Source organism: Alexandromys fortis, unplaced genomic scaffold, assembly GCF_014885135.2.
Source record: "Alexandromys fortis isolate MF-2015 unplaced genomic scaffold, M_Fortis_MF-2015_v1.1 scaffold_124, whole genome shotgun sequence".
NCBI classification, from domain to species: Eukaryota; Metazoa; Chordata; class Mammalia; order Rodentia; family Cricetidae; genus Alexandromys; species Alexandromys fortis.
Genome location: NW_026067995.1, coordinates 2,951,422 through 2,968,162, shown reverse-complemented (window position 1 = coordinate 2,968,162; position 16,741 = coordinate 2,951,422). Strand labels below are relative to the sequence as shown.

General features: G+C 40.9%; 1 protein-coding gene across 2 annotated transcripts in view; it reads right to left on the bottom strand.

The window, feature by feature from the left end:
• Col24a1 (collagen type XXIV alpha 1 chain) overlaps positions 1-16,741 on the bottom strand; it is a 234,275-nt gene that overhangs the window by 181,069 nt on the left and 36,465 nt on the right. For both annotated transcript variants that reach the window (XR_007595037.1, XM_050160215.1), the window contains 5 exons: positions 13,457-13,501; positions 8,691-8,744; positions 7,542-7,586; positions 6,536-6,589; positions 4,460-4,504 (listed from right to left, as the gene is read on the bottom strand). Coding sequence is in view for 1 of the 2 variants with exons in the window: in XM_050160215.1 (XP_050016172.1) it covers positions 4,460-4,504; positions 6,536-6,589; positions 7,542-7,586; positions 8,691-8,744; positions 13,457-13,501 (243 nt within the window). In the remaining variant the exon portion in view is untranslated. The remainder of the gene's footprint in view (positions 1-4,459; positions 4,505-6,535; positions 6,590-7,541; positions 7,587-8,690; positions 8,745-13,456; positions 13,502-16,741) is intronic.

Sequence of the window (16,741 nt, the reverse complement as noted above, 5' to 3'; positions counted from 1 at the left end):
CCAGACTAGTGGGCCCCCACACCTGAGGCCTGTGTGTCTCTGTCACCCACCTCACCATCTCTTAAACTGCAGATGCATTTTTCATGGACTGTGAGATCAAACTCAGATCTTCAGGCTTGCAAGAAAAGCACTTAATGAATGAGCCAACTCCCCAGCCTAAAACACTGTTTTTTTTTTTTAATTGTTTTCTTTTTGCTGGTTATTGTCTGGGTGTTATGGAGAGCAAATGTTATCTCCTATTTCAGACTTGTCTTTAGTCACGGAAAGTCAGCTGTGGTTTACATTGCTGAAGCCACACAGCTTAGTAAATAAACATTACTGTTGGTAAATCGAGCCAGTGGCCCCACAAAGTCTTCTAAAAGCAGCGATAGAATTAGCACCCGACTGCTGCCCTACAAAATGAACTTTGGGGACTGCACTGAAAAATATGTGGAATTAAGTATAATGCATGAAATCTTTTGTTCTCAAACATATGCAAGTCCTGCCTGCCTTCTTCATTATTTTTATTCCACTATTTTCCTTAAGTGTTGTTACTTTTCAAATCAATGGCTACTTTGAGCCTTTAAAGAATATGATTCATCGCAGGTCTGTCCCAAAATGTGTCTCACATATATACAGTAAACTGTGTGTCACAGAACAGCACTGTGGGGGTTTTGAAAAGTCTGACCCAGAAATATTTCCTGCTACCTTGTTTGATGTTTCCCCCATTTGAGATCTCTGGAGAACGAACATTCCTTGGATTCAGACCCCAGAGTTGCAAACGCAAGCACAGGGCTCATCTCCTGGCTCGTCAGGCTTCAGATAGCAGTTTTATTAATAGAACTCTGAGTTCCAGAGGCTAGCCTCTAGTCTTCAAGTTTTGATCTAATTATGACATGTGAACACGAGAGGAAAAGATAAGGACTATAATAGCTGAATTTTGAGGACCCGAGTTAGCACAAGGGCGGCTAAATGAGGCTGGCAATACGCAAGGTCTTTAACTAAATGCACGGCTTAGCATGAGCCTCACCCCCCCATCCCGAAATCAGGAACAGTTTATGAAAGCAAGGAGAGCGAACCGGAAGCACCAACAGCCCAAGGCCTTGTTATATTTACTAAAATAACTATTTTAATACTATTTGACCCCGAAGTACAGCAAATTCCTAACAAAAACAACGATCTTATTTCAAAGTCCTAAACTTGGTTTTAAAAAAATGCTGAAGAAATCCTGTGTTGCAAATATCAACTGAATATGTAAACACTGCATACAGACACGATTTCCCTGGCGGGAGGTGGTGTCTAGGAAGTAAGGTTTGAGCAAAAGTAACATTTAACAGAAATGTTAAATTAAAAATAAACAATAGGAAGCTAAATGACAGTTATCTCTGTTGTAAAGTCATTATTTCTTGAATAACCAAAACAGTACGTCCTTCCCAAAACGTGCTCATTTCAGTAGCACTTGTATATTTAGAAAGTCTAGAGGAGATTCATCTCCCTCTTAACCTATGATCTCATCAAACAACAACAACAAAGAGCCAGACGTCACTAAGTTGGCTCCCTACAGCTAATTTCATGGTTTGAGTTTACTCAGGGAAGTAAGTGATCATTTGCCAGCCGAGTAAACATGTGATTTGTAACAACATCAGAAATAATGATACATACGTTGCTCATGGGGGGGAGGAGCGGGGGTGGTGTTTGAACCCTGCCTGAGGTCTGCTGTACCTTAAACTGTAACTGCTCATATTGCCAGGCCACTCTGTGGTCAAAATAAAAAAGAATACATATAACAAATATGACAAGTTACAGTATCAAACAATTTCCTACCATAAAAAATAGTTAAGAAAAATGGACTTCTGTGTTTTTCAAATATAATTCTCAGGAGTTAAATCTTGTACAAATGCTTACATTTTGAAGCACTAACCCTTCGTTGGTTTTATGAAGTGAAGAATAGTGAAGCATTGCATTTTACATTTCTCTACGTTTTCTTGAACGCTGTTTTTAATACTATTTATTTACTTTGATTTAATGAGTATGGGACTTTTGTATGCATGCATGTCTGTGTATCACATGATACTGTGCCCTTGAGGACCAGAAGGGGTGTTGAATTCCCTGGGATGGGAATTACAGATAGTTGTGAACTGCCATGTGGGTGCTGGGAATCAAAAGCAGGACCTCTGGAAGGAACAGCCAGTGTCTCTAACTGCTGGGCCATCTCTCCAGCCCCCTTTACCTATCATTTTGAATTAAACAGAACCCATCATGTAATTTTATAATTCTCTAAGGAGTAAGCAACCAAAAGCTGTCTATAAATCTCTCTGGATAATTTTTATCATTTATGGAGTAGGAAATTAGAACCTTCCTATATGTGGCTGATGCCAAGGCTGAGTCAATATTCATATAAAATCAAATATAATAATCATTCAAACTAGTGATTTTCCAAGTCATATATGATACAACTTAGAAAATACTTCACTTTTCCAATCACAACTATCATCTGCTGGTTTATCTCAAGGTTCTGAATGCTTAAAGTAATTATTAAAGAGTAATGTACCATTTTAAGCATGGGAAAATCTATATTACTATAAATGATTTTGCTTGGTTATTCTATTCGCATCAAGCTGACAGGAACAAGTTAGAAAAAATGAAGAGCCATAGACTAGAGTGGGAAAGACTGTAAATGATGAGACTGGACCACTGTCCATTTGAACAGCACCAGAGCTTCACATTTTGGTTAGAAATTTGAAATATGATAGAGACTGCTTCTGTCAGGATGTGTGGATGGGGATTAAAATGCAGAGAACATAATATCATATTCACGTAAATGGAGTGTGATTAAATAATACAGCACACGAAGCACTTAAAATGCTGCTTACACCCCTTAAATGACATGGGAGTGATGGTTTGCTCCTGCTGGAGATGAGATCAGCTCTGCAGCTCATTATAGATGCAGGGAAACAATATTTGAGTTTCTTTTACATCTCTTGACAATTTGATAGAATTTTTTTTCAATAAGCTGAAGTCTTCAAAGTGAAAAGTTCAAACAACTTTACCACATTTTGGCTACCAAGCATGAAAAAAAAAATCATACCTCTTTTAAGTAGCCTGAGTAGAGGACGGAGAGCAGGAATTGCTAGAACCATAGCCTAGCGCAGCTGCACTCAATCTTAACGCTACTGCCCTTTTCTCTTTCCTTTATTTAACATTCTGGCTCCAGCTCCCTTCCCTCTCATCCTTCATCCATTTTAGATGTGATTTGACATCTCAGACCTCCTGTTTCCCAGCCTTATTGACTCTAGAATCTATCCTAAATTATTTTCAAAGAATATCACAAAGCTCAGAAGGCTGAATGCTTTAAATAATTTAGATATTACAAATAGGTGATATCACCAATAACTTTGGCTTTTTATTCATAGGTGATTTTTTAAAAAATTGTCCAAAGCAATAATATTGAATCTAAAAGAAGTGTTTGAGAAGGCCAAGAGAAAATGGCAAATGAAGTAATTATAGGTATTTTTTGACTATTCTTTATATTGCCAAAATCACAGAGTCCAGTTGCTTTAAAATATATGTACTTGCAACAGATTTAGATCCTTAGAGCAAATATAACTGTAAGACACATGGGTCCATTTTTGCTGGCATTAAGATAGTATTCGTAAATAACAAAATTTTGAGTCAAACTATTATAAAAGACCTTTGTCCCCTTCACAGCCACAGTACAGCACAGACTGTCATCCTAAAAGCCAGTTTAGAGTGGTGAGGAAAATATAAATGGAGGAAAGTATCTAAGTAGCTGTGTTAGCTCAGCCAGGGTAATTCTCTGGACTAGTTTCTTCGTTTATTAAGAATTAAATCTCATCAATATCAAAATATTCTCCCAAGAAATTATTATATTATCTAGTGAAATTTGCATTCCTTGCTTTTTTAAAAAATCAGAAAACATAAGAAATTCAAGAAGAAAGTCACTCGGGGTAATCAATCCCGGGTTTGGGGGCTCCCTCTCACCCATACAGCCCATTACAAAATGGCAAGCTTCTTTAAAACATTAAGAGGTTTTTTTCCAATGTTTTTGTTACTTCTGTGTTTCTCCAGTGAGAATTTGATAGACGGCAACACAATGTCATGATGTCAAATGGTTGGATGCCTCTGTGTGGAACTTAAGGTGTCTACCCATCAAGGGCAGGTTGAAGCTGAGTTCTGTCACAGTTTAAGTTGTTCCTGTATGTTCTGGCATTGTATCTTCCCTCCACGGAGACAGCAATTTATTCTGCTGCTGTACCAAAGGCTTAGAAGCATTACATTTGGAGCTATTTTTATACCTACATTTCCTTTAGCATCTCAAGTAATATTTGGTATACCGTTAAAGTGGCACAGATCAATGGATGACAACAAACACAGAGACATGAACATTCAAAGAAGGGAGAAGTGGACAAGATCCCAACCCCCTACTCTACTGAACCACAAGGAGGATGGACCAAGTTACCTGTCTTCCCTTTGGACCCTTCTTCCCACGCATCCCCGGAATGCCCTAGAATACAGAAAAGTCAAAAGTAAGTACCTGCTGAATGAATGCATTAAATAACATAGCTCTTTTTCTTGAATATCAATTGGTGAAATATAAATGAGTGCAATATTCAGAAAAGCATCAATATATTCATTTAACTTAAACACATTCATTTAACAATACATTCAATTATTTCCTCCCCCCCCCGAAAGATTCCTGATGTCATCTAAGCTTTCAAATGGGGTCCTTCCCTTCCTTGGTAATAATAGTTGTTTGTGAGGAGTAGGCTTGCCACCAATGCTGGCAAGCCAGGGGAACAGGAACATCTTATTTTCTACAGCTAAAACAGGATGTGTGTCCTCCTCTGTCTTCTTTCTCTGCTTTGAGATAAACAAAGTTAATCAAATCCCTGCACTGCCAGCTTCCAATTGTATGGGAAACCAGAGGATTCTTTCATTGTACCAGATCATCTTTCATGAAGATGCCACCAGCCTTGCTTCAGGTTTCTTGTCATGAGCCCCAGTGGCCATATTCTAAGCATTCTTACTTCCTGCATGTGGTCAGGGATGAATCACTTGCTGTGTATATATGTCTTACTCTTTCAATCAGTAATGAGGATGCTATGTGGGCATTACAGGAGTTAATTTATATGAAGTGTTTGCACAAAAGTGTGTGTGTGTGAGTGAGAGTGTGTGTAGTGGTATTTCATTTGTATTTTATTAAATAAAGCTTGCCTGAAGATCAGAGAGCAAAACAGCTGCTTTGATCAGCTTTACAGACCAGGCAGTGGTGGCACACACACCTTTAAGCCCAGGGGCCACACTATTTTGCCATAGAAACAGGTGGTAGTGGTGCACGCCTTTAATCCCAGCACTAGAGAGGAATATAAAACAGGGAGCCTAGGCAGTTTCGTGGATGCTAACCTTACTAGACCTGGATGGAGATGGGTGGTCCTTGGACTTCCCACAGGGCAGGGAAGCCTGATTGCTCTTTGGGCTGACGAGGGAGGGGGACTTGATTGGGGGAGGGGAGGGAAAGGGGAGGCAGCGGTGGGGAAGAGACAGAAATCTTTAATATAAAAAAAAAAAACAGGAGGAGACAGGTTTCAGCTCAGTCTCATTCTGAGAATTCCTGGAGGCAGGATTGCCATTTCAGACTGAGGTAGAGGTAAGATCTAGTAACTTTTTTGCTTTTCAGGTCTTCAGGTTGAAGCCCAATATCTGTCTCTGGATTTTTATTAATCGTGGTGTGTGTGTGTGTGTGTGTGTGTGTGTGTGTGTGTGTGTGTGTGTGTGGCTATTTGATAAATCGTGTACTATTCCAATGATTATTAACATTTTCCCATTTCAATCTACGTTGAGTCCAAGTTGTTGGGAGCAGTGAGACTCCAGATCCTGAATTTCTTGTAATTCCCTGATCTGAGTGCCTACAGCTGCTCTGAGCACGAGACCTTCAGGAGTTCCTGATGGCAGGAGAGTGGTTTCTGGTGGGTTTGGCTGGGGCGTGGCTATCTCTATATATTCTACCCCTGAACACAATAAAGGGGGTATTCTTGGGGAATTCAAGGATGACCCGTGTCGCTGTCTCTCTGTCTGTGTGTGTCTGTGTATTTTAACCTCCAGCCCCCTTGCCAGAAGCTCGGTCACTGGGTTCAAGTGCACAGAGCGCAGACACGGGGGTGCGGTGTGCAGCATGAGTGTCTATTAACTGATATGGAAAGCACCCTACTTGACAATGTCACCTTGACTTACAGTCCTTTATAATCCCCAGAGAGGATGATATTCATCAGGACTGGGTGTGGTTACACAAAGCCCTATTTTCATATTTTAACATATATTTTAAAACTTGAACTTAAAAATCTCCAACCATATATGTTCATATCATGTTTCTTACAGAAAATGCAATAGAATTTATAAAAGTCCAACATTTCTAGCAGGTGGTTTCTCTTAGACTGAGCTCACTCAGTAGACTCCCCCCCACACATGTGAGTTTGTGGTCCCCACTGGATCACAAGGAGAATGTGTTAGAGGCAATATTGGAAGGAAATGACGTCACCCTTTCTCCTTCAGGTCCCATCTGTCCTGCTTCTCCAGGAGAGCCAATGAAACCCTTGAAGAGAGAAAATCATCTTTATATTGTTTGGTTTCACTGTTTCAGTCATAAAATTCTAAGCAGAAGTGCTTCAAATGTTATGTATCTTAATGTTAAATTTAAAGATGTAAAAATCCGAACAACTTCTTGTGTTGCTGCTTTTTGTCAAGATATTACACATGAATCTTTTTACTGATACAAAAGAGTAGAGAGAGTAACTCAAGGCATGGTAGCAGCTGAAAATCAAGACAGCCAAAGCCTTCTCTTCACTGAAGTTCCAAGCCGGAAGATACAGAGACTGTGTACGTCAGTCACGAGAGTGCAAGGCGGACCGCAAGCAGTACAGGGATGCATGCATTTCAGTGAGGGGAGCACAGAGGCCTACAGCACATAAATCTTGGTAGGCAGAAGCTGGAGAATGCAAGCCAAAAATAGCAACCGCGGCAACGGGTTGTAATCGGCAGCATGCTCTATCATGGTGCTATGCTTCCTTTTTTCCTTGCTGATGAAGAACGGCTCACATTTTCCTTGAATGGTTTAGGGGTGTAAGGGGATGCCCTGATGTGAAGCTGACACATAAGGGGTTTCCTTATGCACAACAGTGGTGATGACTCCTGCACCACCAAATTATCTCTACATTAAATTAATACACATCTCTTCACTTCTTCACTCCAACACGTCTTCTGAGGCTTAGATTTGTGCATATGTAAATGATGCTACACAGTAGGCACATCGCATCCTAACAGCCAAAAGCAAGTTAAGAATGGGAAGTCAACAATAGTCAAACACTGCATTGAGAAGGGCTTTTCTGTGCGTCTAGGGGAAAACGGCAAACGCACTCCTTTTAAAAATATTTGCAAAGCCCATAAAAAGTGTGGAAAGGGTAAGTACTTTGCATATTTTCTTTCTACCTTCTTAGAGGTATACTTAATAAACTGATATCTAACAAACAAACAAAATGCTTACTTACTGGGACACCTTTAGGGCCTGGGTTACCTTCTGGTCCAGCTAAACCCTGTGTGAACAAAGGGTGATGTTAGGATAGTACAATATGTTCGAGGAGTTAACAAATAGATTGATAAAACTACAAAAGTACTATAAAATTCAGAATGCAGTTTACCCAAAGAAGACTGCAAATGTTCAAAGGATTTTATAATTTCAGAACCCCAAAGGTATTACATGAAGTTAATATATAACTATATTTTACGCACATAAATAAAGTACATCAGTAGGTGTTTTCAGGCACAACAAACCTGGCTCCTCTAAATTACTTTTCATTGGGAAATGATCTGTATTCTTTGAAGACACATCTAACTTACTCTGAAATCTATTCTGGTTTACATTTAAACTTCAAATCACTGTCCAAGTATGTACTCATATTTTTTTTTCTGGCAACACACACTCTTACTGGATGGTTCCAGTACAATATAAAGAGCTTTGGATAGTTTTAAGTGCCTACAATGCAATTCTGTTAACAATAGATGAATTCTTATATTGTTATATGCCCTTTTCTTGAGGATAAGGCTATAAATCTAGATATTAAAATGTAATTAATTATTTTTAGAAAACAATCATGCCATGAAATGTCTAAGAAGGGAAACTTATTCTACTTTTAGTTTATGTTAAGTTGGGAAAGAAATTAGAGGAAAATACCTACAAAATGATAGAATCGGATTTTTTTCAAAACTACAGTGAACTGAGTTCAGGGAAGATGAAAGTATTCTGCAGAGGCATGTGAGGACCGCCAACTGTCTCCCAGTTTTTACAAGTGTGTTATTAAAAATAACACTCATTGCGGAGATTCTCTCACACTTATTTCATTTCAGTCAAGGTAGCGTGGGACTCATCTCAGATTTTGTTTGTCTCTTAGGCATCATAACTTTAAAAGTTCCAATGTAAAATATACCACATGTATTTACAAGCCCGGCTTCCACATCCAACAAGCCAGTCTACAGTGCAATGGTTGAAGAATTTTTACAACTTTGATTTTGATCATTTATCTAAGGGCTTCCCCATGAAGGAGAACTAACGTAACTGTCATTTGAACAATGACTCTCAAAATCAGAATCTGCAACGTGTATGTGATACGAAAGGAGAAGGGTAAACATAGTCACTGCACCTGCCTGCCAGGGTAGCCAGGTGAGCCCAGATTACCAGCGAGTCCTGGAACTCCCTGAAATGAAAAGTAAAGAAATAAGACAGACGAAATCCACAGGAGACCCAAAGAAACACGTTTGGTATTTTAGAATACCCAAATTTAGAAAAAAAAAATCCCCATGAAATCACTGAGTATAGTGATGGGGATCATACTGAAGTCATTATCTGAAGATTAGGCCAAAAACTTTCTAATAAAAATGAAGAAAACTGCTAAATGAGTGAGATACCATAAGTGAGATACTGGTCACTGATCATCCACGTGGGAAGACAAAGCCTAGTGCTCCCTATCGAGAGAGGAAAATGATTTCTGATGAAAAGCAAGCACATGTCTTAATAGTCTTTGTATCTTCATCATTCTGCACTCTTCCTTAATGCTGGAGCACCAACCCCAGGAGCCCAAGAAGATCGGTAAACTTCAAAGCCAACCTCTAACTTCATAGAGAGTTTGACTGGGTAAATAGATCCTGATTGACAAACCTTTATAATGCCATGATTGGCCTCAAATTCAGAGTACGTGCGAAGGACTCTTGGGCTGAATATTCATTTTCTCCTTCAATTGCACGTGTTGAAATCCTAAGCCCAACACTCAGGCCTAGAGCCTGGGAGGGCCTATGATGGGCAGCTATGTCAAATGGGTGGAGTTTTTATGAATGGGAGGAAAGTTCTTATACAATGAGATCAAGAGCTTGGAGCCCTATCTGCACCATTCCAGGACATAAGGCAGCTGCTTGTGGCCGGGAACACAGCCCTCTGTAGAGTCCATCCTGACCGGCCTGCTGCTCTGAGGTCTCGGTCTGTAGGACTGAAACACAGATTTGCTGTTTAGGAACCAGCGGTCTGTAGCGTTTGTCACAGCAGCCCACACTGCGATGGCACAGAGTGAGTGCACTTGGAATTGACATGCTTTTGTATTCTTGGCACAAGACAAATTTTGCTCAAAGAAAACTGAGGGAGATTCAAAAGACATCAGAAAGGACATCTGTTGCAGACGGGCTGAAAAAAATAGTAAAAGCTTATATTTTTGCATTATCTTTCATTGATGTTTTGAAGATTTTATTTATCTAGTTAGTTGTTTATGAGTGCTTTGCCTGCACGCATGTCTAACGCCACATGCATGCAATGCCCATGGAGGCGGGAAGAGTGCAGCTGATATCCTGGAACTCGAGTTCCAGGTGGTTGTGAGCCACCAGGAGAGGGCTAGAATTGAGCCCTGGTCCTCTGGAAAGGCATCCAATGTTCTTCATTGCTGAGCCGCCTCTCCAGGCACCCATCGGTATTTTATTCATTTATTCATTTGTTTAGTCAGAGTTTATGTGCCTTAAACAATTCTTGAATGAAGGAAATGTCAAAGGAATGTGTGCCATGCTGTTTTATTTAACATCACAGGATAACAACAGAACAGTGGTAGGCTCTCTAGACTCCCCGTGACACAGAATTCAGTTCCATCTTATTGACCATAAAGAGATAATGGGCTACATTCTTGTCCCCCACCCTCCGTGGCACACAGAGCATCAAATCCAATTTAAATACTGAAATCCTAGAACTCCTCCAATTTTTGAAAATCAAGAGAAAGATCAGACCCAGGGGAAAGCGAACTAAGAATACAATTTAAAGGTTTTTTTTTAAGTTGTTTATCAGAATGCTTCTTTCAGTTTTGTTCTCTTGTTTCTCTTCCTGTCCCCTTTGACCAACAATTATTCCTTGCTAATGCTGTTCTCTGTAGCAAGTATTTTACACATACTTTACATCTCTTATGTTGGTATTATTTTTTCCATTTTACATCTGAAGAAATGAAGATACGTAGAAGTAATGACAGTAGACAGTTTAATGAATTATGAATAAACACTGGCCTTCTGGGGCTTACACAAAAATCCTTATCTACATGAGAAGAATATCTAAAACTGTATATATAGAATATTACCCTATTAATATGTGCTACATAGGATATTTTATCCCTGTCATGCTTGCTGAGCATGCTCCAGGCACTAAGTGCTGATATATATCATCTTGTTCAATTTATTCAAAAATCCTATAAAATAGAGATTATTGTTCATGTCCTATAGATTTGAGAAAAGGAGATGAAAGCAAGCCACCAGTGGTATGTCACATGGCTAGTACATGGGACAGCAGAATTGAAATCAATGAGTCAAATTCCAGAGGCTGTCAATCAAGGTGGTTCTCTAGAGTCAGTCTGGTGTGCAGGTAACACCCTAGGAAAAGCTGCCTAGTTGTGAGCTTTGCTTCAGTGTATTTACAACTGTCTTTCTTAATGTCTCATCCAACTCTAAAACATACAGACCCAAGTTGAGAGAGTCACAAGGCTGGATGAGAACGAGTGAGACACATTCAAAGTTGGTTTTTATTTATAGGTCATTGTCTCTCTGACTAATGCCAACCGCCATCCCTGTCTCATTCCAGCCCCAGCTAGATTAGGTTAACTGAAGTCAATTGTTCTTAAAGCAAATCTGCAATGGGACATGAGGGCAATCTGGTTCTGCGGAAGGATTTCTAACACATCCCAGCTGCGCAGAGGAAACAGGAGAATTCCATTCATGTCTCAGTCCTGCTATGGCAGACGAGCACCAACAAAGCCAGTGAGCGAGTGTCCCTCATGGTCCCCGTAGGGCTCTAGCACACTGTAGGCTGGGTACACTCTAAAAGTCACACGACAAGCACAGAAACACAAGGTATCATGGCTGAGTTCACTCTGTACTTAAAAATGGGTTTTCAAAAGAGTGCTCTTATTGAGCAATGAGCATCAAGAAAGAAGGGCGCCCGCCATAATCTCACTTCTTATGCAGAGAACATCAAAATGCCTGCACCTGTTGGGCGGCTCTATTCACAATTGCAGCAAATGCCACTACAGGGCTTTTCGACATACTCTTGGTTTCCTCATTAACAAAACAGAACAATAACCTGGGTTGTCAATATTGTGTGGAGAAAATAAACAGCAGACAGGAGCATCTTTGAAAGTGGTGGCAACAGCAACAAAATGCTACTGAGAACTTGATTAATTAGCACATGTAAAATATTAAGTCGTTCTACAGTAGGTCGCAGTCAAAGTACAATTTGGCCAAAAAAATAGAATACAGGCTTGGCCAGCTCTTAAGACTAGAATGCATGCAAATGAGATAATTGTGTCTTCAAATGTTTGCTGGCCAATTTGTTGACAAATTTCCCAGAAATGAATCTCGGAATCAAAGCCACACTCTAAACGAAACAAATCAATGTTTGTCCTTTGCACATCCAGAGTTTACACAGTTGACATGCAAGAGTATTTTCAGTTGTTCCCCAGGTCACTACCAACTGTGACTCTTGTTTTTCTGGTCTTTATGAAGGGTATGTGTAGGTACATGTGAGTGTGTGTGTGTGTGTGTGTGTGTGTGTACACATAGCGGCCGAAGGTCAGCCTTGGCTGCCATTCCTCAGGAATCCTCTACCTTATTTTATGTTTCAGGTTCTTTTCTTCAGAGCCGAGGTCTGCCAAGCGGGCTATTCTCCCTAGGTGGCGAGACCCAGGAGCTTCCATCCCTTTAGCATGCGTGCTGGGAATCTAACTCATGTCTGCATGCTTGCACAGTGAGTGTTTCACAAAGCGCTCTCACTGGTCCCTATATTTCCAGTCTTTAAACCTGAATTCAGACTTCCCAGTTAGTAATACTATTACCCCTCAGAGCAATAACATGTAAATGAACAGAACTAGACTGATGAGCAACTGAGAAAACTAGTCAGTACTGCCAGGGCCAAGTTGTCATTGATATATTGGGTTCCTTCATTGGAATCTACATATTTCTGCCAAAGCAGTATTCTAGGGATTCTTTTCTCCCAAGGGGCCAATTCCTATCACCCTTCTCACTCTCTTCCCATGTAGATGCTCACAGGCCTCTCAGCACTTATCTGAGCTTCAGGAGGTCAAGCCTGCACCTGCCACTGATACACACGCCACTCTCCTGGCCGTGGGTGGTAATTAGTAATCTTGAAAAACTGTGCCTCTGGGACTGGATATGGCACACTATCCTGCTTAACATGACTCAGAGAGAAATCTGGCTTTGGCTCTTCATTTGCGTATTTCCCTCAGAGACTAATCATCACTTTTCCTTTTGGAGTTTTTCTCAGGCTCTCTGAGGCTGTGCTGAGGCATTGATAACAGCATCCATTACCTTAGTCAGGTTCTTATCCCTGCACCCTCACTCTCTGGAATCACATTTTATCTATGATGCAATGTCATTATTTTCTTGTGGGAGAGAAGACTAATAACATGATCAAAAGCCAAACAGGTACAAAAGTGTTTTGACTTTTAAGCAGTACATGTGTGCATATCCATACATATAGATAACAATGTGTGGTCCATTCTAGTTTTAATTGCTGATTGGGATCTTGTGAACCAATTAGACCTAAAATTGAATAAAAGGCCAGGTGTTTATGGGTATATATATTTTCTTGGAAAGGGTCTGAAGCAGTTACACAATTCTCAAAGGGCCTCGTGAATCAGAGGTTTAAGAACCACTGTTCTGAACACAACAGGAAAAGAGAAAGTGAGCAAGGGTAAAGCATCGCTAGTTCATAATCTTGCTAGTAATCTCTAGATAACTAAAAAGGTTTTAGCTTTGCTCTAAATAAGATGAAAGTAGTTATGAAGAAAAAGTGAAAAGGCAAGAGAGAAATGATCCTCCCAGGGTGTCCCTTTATGTCTGTCTTTGCTGCCCAAGAAGACAAGAAAACACTTACTTGTTCCCCACGGAGTCCGGGGAGCCCTGGATATCCTTTGGGACCCTGTAGAAATAAGTGAAGATAAGACATGGAAAGTCAACTTACACAAGGTGGTCAACTATCTAAACACAGGCTCTAAAACACAGGGAATTTAGTTTCTTTGTTTACTTGCTCTGTTTTCAACACTGGACATTGAACCCAGCTTCTCATCCACGACAGGGGAACAAGCAAGCACTCTCCCCCTGAACCATGAGCCCAGCCCCTAGTTAGCTCTTTACCAGTACTTTTAGTTCCCCGGTCAATACAATAGCCTTTCGATTTCTTACTAAATTTGAATAAGAGTTTAATTTGAATCAAAAAACCTAATTCTTAAAATAACTGTCTCCCAAAGAATCTGCGAAATTTACTGAGGCATTTACAAGTTTAGCTCAGTAACATTGAGACAACATGCCTTCGGACATAATTCTGTTTATAATTACTGAAAAGTTAGAGCACACCTAGCCCTGTCTCTAATCTGGTCACCATTGCAACTCATGAATGACTAAGGAAAAGGGCTGTGGTCCATGGTGTCTTTCAAATGGCCCTGTAAAGTCTTCTGGGAAATCAGCCATAGAAGTCTTTTCCAGGTAAGAGAACCAATGAACAAATATTAACCTCTCTCATTGGCACCCTATGTTATAAAACAGATAGTATAATTTTCCACTAGAAAAATCTGCAGCAGAATTAAAGAAGTTCAAAGACAGAACAGGGAGAAAGAGACTCTGGGGTTTATTGATCCAGATAGAATCAAATATCCGGGAATCAATATCTCATTTCCAGAAACTTGGTTCACATAAAAGAACAAGAAAGTTTCCCTTTTTTTCCTTTTTTTTTTTCGGTGTGTGCATGTTCATGCATGTGAGGTTTGCTTGTGTGTAAGTGTGCATGTGTGTGGGGAGACCACATGTTGATGCCTGGCTCTTTCTCCAGCTCTCTCTTCCTTGTTTTTGGAGACAGGGTCTCTCACTGACCAGGGGCTTACTACCGTGCCTCACCAGTGCGGGAGTGCAGAAGTGCAGCCTCACAGTCCGCTTTCCTACACGGTGCAGTAGTTCTAAACTCAGGCCCTCATGCTGGGCAGCAAGGACGTTACTGACCCGGTCATACCCCCACTCACATTTCCTTTTCTTAAGTATTTATAGAATAAGGCTGAAAAGACAGGCTCAGGAGTTCAAGGCCAGGTTCACAACCAAAGGAAGCTCATAGAAAGTTAAGCAAAAGATAATTCCAGTGTGGACAACAGCAACATGTGCCATCTATATATTGCAAGGAAGACATTTTTTTGTGTGTGTGGCTCACAGTAACCTAATGAATCAGAACCAATCACTGTATGTTAATAAGGCAAGTTTAGATTAGTGTATTAGAGACTGGAATGACCCTACCTGAAAAGGAAATTACTTGGGAAACTCTGGGGATGTTAAACCTCAAAGCATAACAGAAGCATTAAAGTGCAAGGTGTCTTGGAAACTGATATGGTTTGGATACAGGATGACCCTGCCATAGATCATGTGAAACTGGGTTCCCAGTGTAACCGTGTTGATGTCAATGCCTTTACAAAGTGACCAAGTCCGTAAGAAGATTGAAGCCTTTCACCTGGGAGGGAATCGTCTCTCCCATGAGTCTCCATCAGTTCCTCCAGCAGAGGTCTTTCTCAGAGCTGTGTCTCCTCTTCCGTTTCACCTTTCCATAAGTGTTTCTTTGTCTTAGTGTTTCCCATCATGAGTGGCAGCAATGTGGCCATCACCAGAAGCCAAGTCCAGCACCATGCTCTTGGACTCTGCAGTCTCCAGAAACGTGAGAGCCAAGAGGAATCTCTTTTCTCTGTAAGTTTTCCAGGATCCCATACTGTTATAGCAACGCAAACACAGACTAAGGCAGAGAGCCAAGAGCAGACAGAGCAACAAGAGTTTAGAGATTCTTGTTTATGGTATCTGTATAGAAAGGTAGAGGGAGAGGTCAAAACCTGCCCTCTCAGAGTCCTATGAGCAAGAAGTCAGGGAAGAAGCCATGAGACAAAGGAAGAGCAGTAAGGAGATGAATGAACTTCCTTGAGCCATTATACAGTAAAGTCACCGCTTCCCAAAATCACAGTCAGCTGCTAGTCAATCTTAGAATGTATTAGCTCACCCGTTACAGACAGGGGAGCAGATTTGAGTTAAACAACATAACCAACATCGTGGCGAATCACATGGGCTGAATAGACAGATGAAGAGCTGAGCAATCGTCCTTCTAGTTCTTCAATTACCTCCGTCTCGCCCTCAGACGCCACCTCCCTTCACTGTCTTCACTGTGTCCACACAGAAGAACAAGAACGACACCTCCCAAGTCCCGATGCTTACCATGCAACATGCTTATTATGCCTGACACCTAACATGTGCTGTGTTTTCACTTGGGCTTATTTTAAACTCTTGCATTTTAGCTAAAGATCACTCTAATTCCAAAATATGCGGTGCTGTGTTCGGTCGTCCCATTTATACAGGATTCTACAAGGTCAAGTTGATTCCTCCTATAGAGTAGGAGGTAAGAACTCAGACATGGTGGTTGTTCTCTGAGGTGAGGCAGAACTCTCAGGGAGAGTCTGGGAGACAGGGATTGAAAACTCAGGAGCCAGGACAGGAGGCACAGAAGTCGGAGTGGCTCTCCCAGTACCATCTTTCTCGGTTGGAGTAATAATAGGGGCGGCGGGGTAAGTAGGCACTCATTCATGTACGTTCACTCTCGTGAGCTTGAGTCTCTAGCACCACGCTTCGTGCTTTTTCCCCCAGCATTTCCTTTCTCCCTCACCCACAGTTCTAACTTCCACGGACTTCTTTCCCTGAAGCATTTTTTAACAGTGAAAGGTACGCTAATGAAGGTATCTTCTTCATGTACAGCCCCCCAACCCCTTTCAGGGATTCTTCAGTCAGAGAGCCTGAGAAAACAGCAGTGCTATCCAGCATGGCTTGTTCTTCATGAATTCATTGTCATCCAGCCTCAGCTATTGGAGTTGACATTTGACCCAAGTGAGGACAATACCAAGCCTGACCATCAGCCCATGAGATCGCTCAGAATGAGGAACGCTGTCTAAATAAAGGTTAGCTCCTTCAACTACACTCTCTTTTCCATTAATATAGAACAAGAATGCTGAAGTGCTCAGGTACTCCCTAGTGGGAACTGTGAGATGCCATAAGAACAAGAAAGCATAGGATAAATTAAGAGTAGATGAGTATTATGATTTTGAGAAAGGAAGTTGTCAGAGGAGAAGAAAGGCAACGTTAAAAAGGT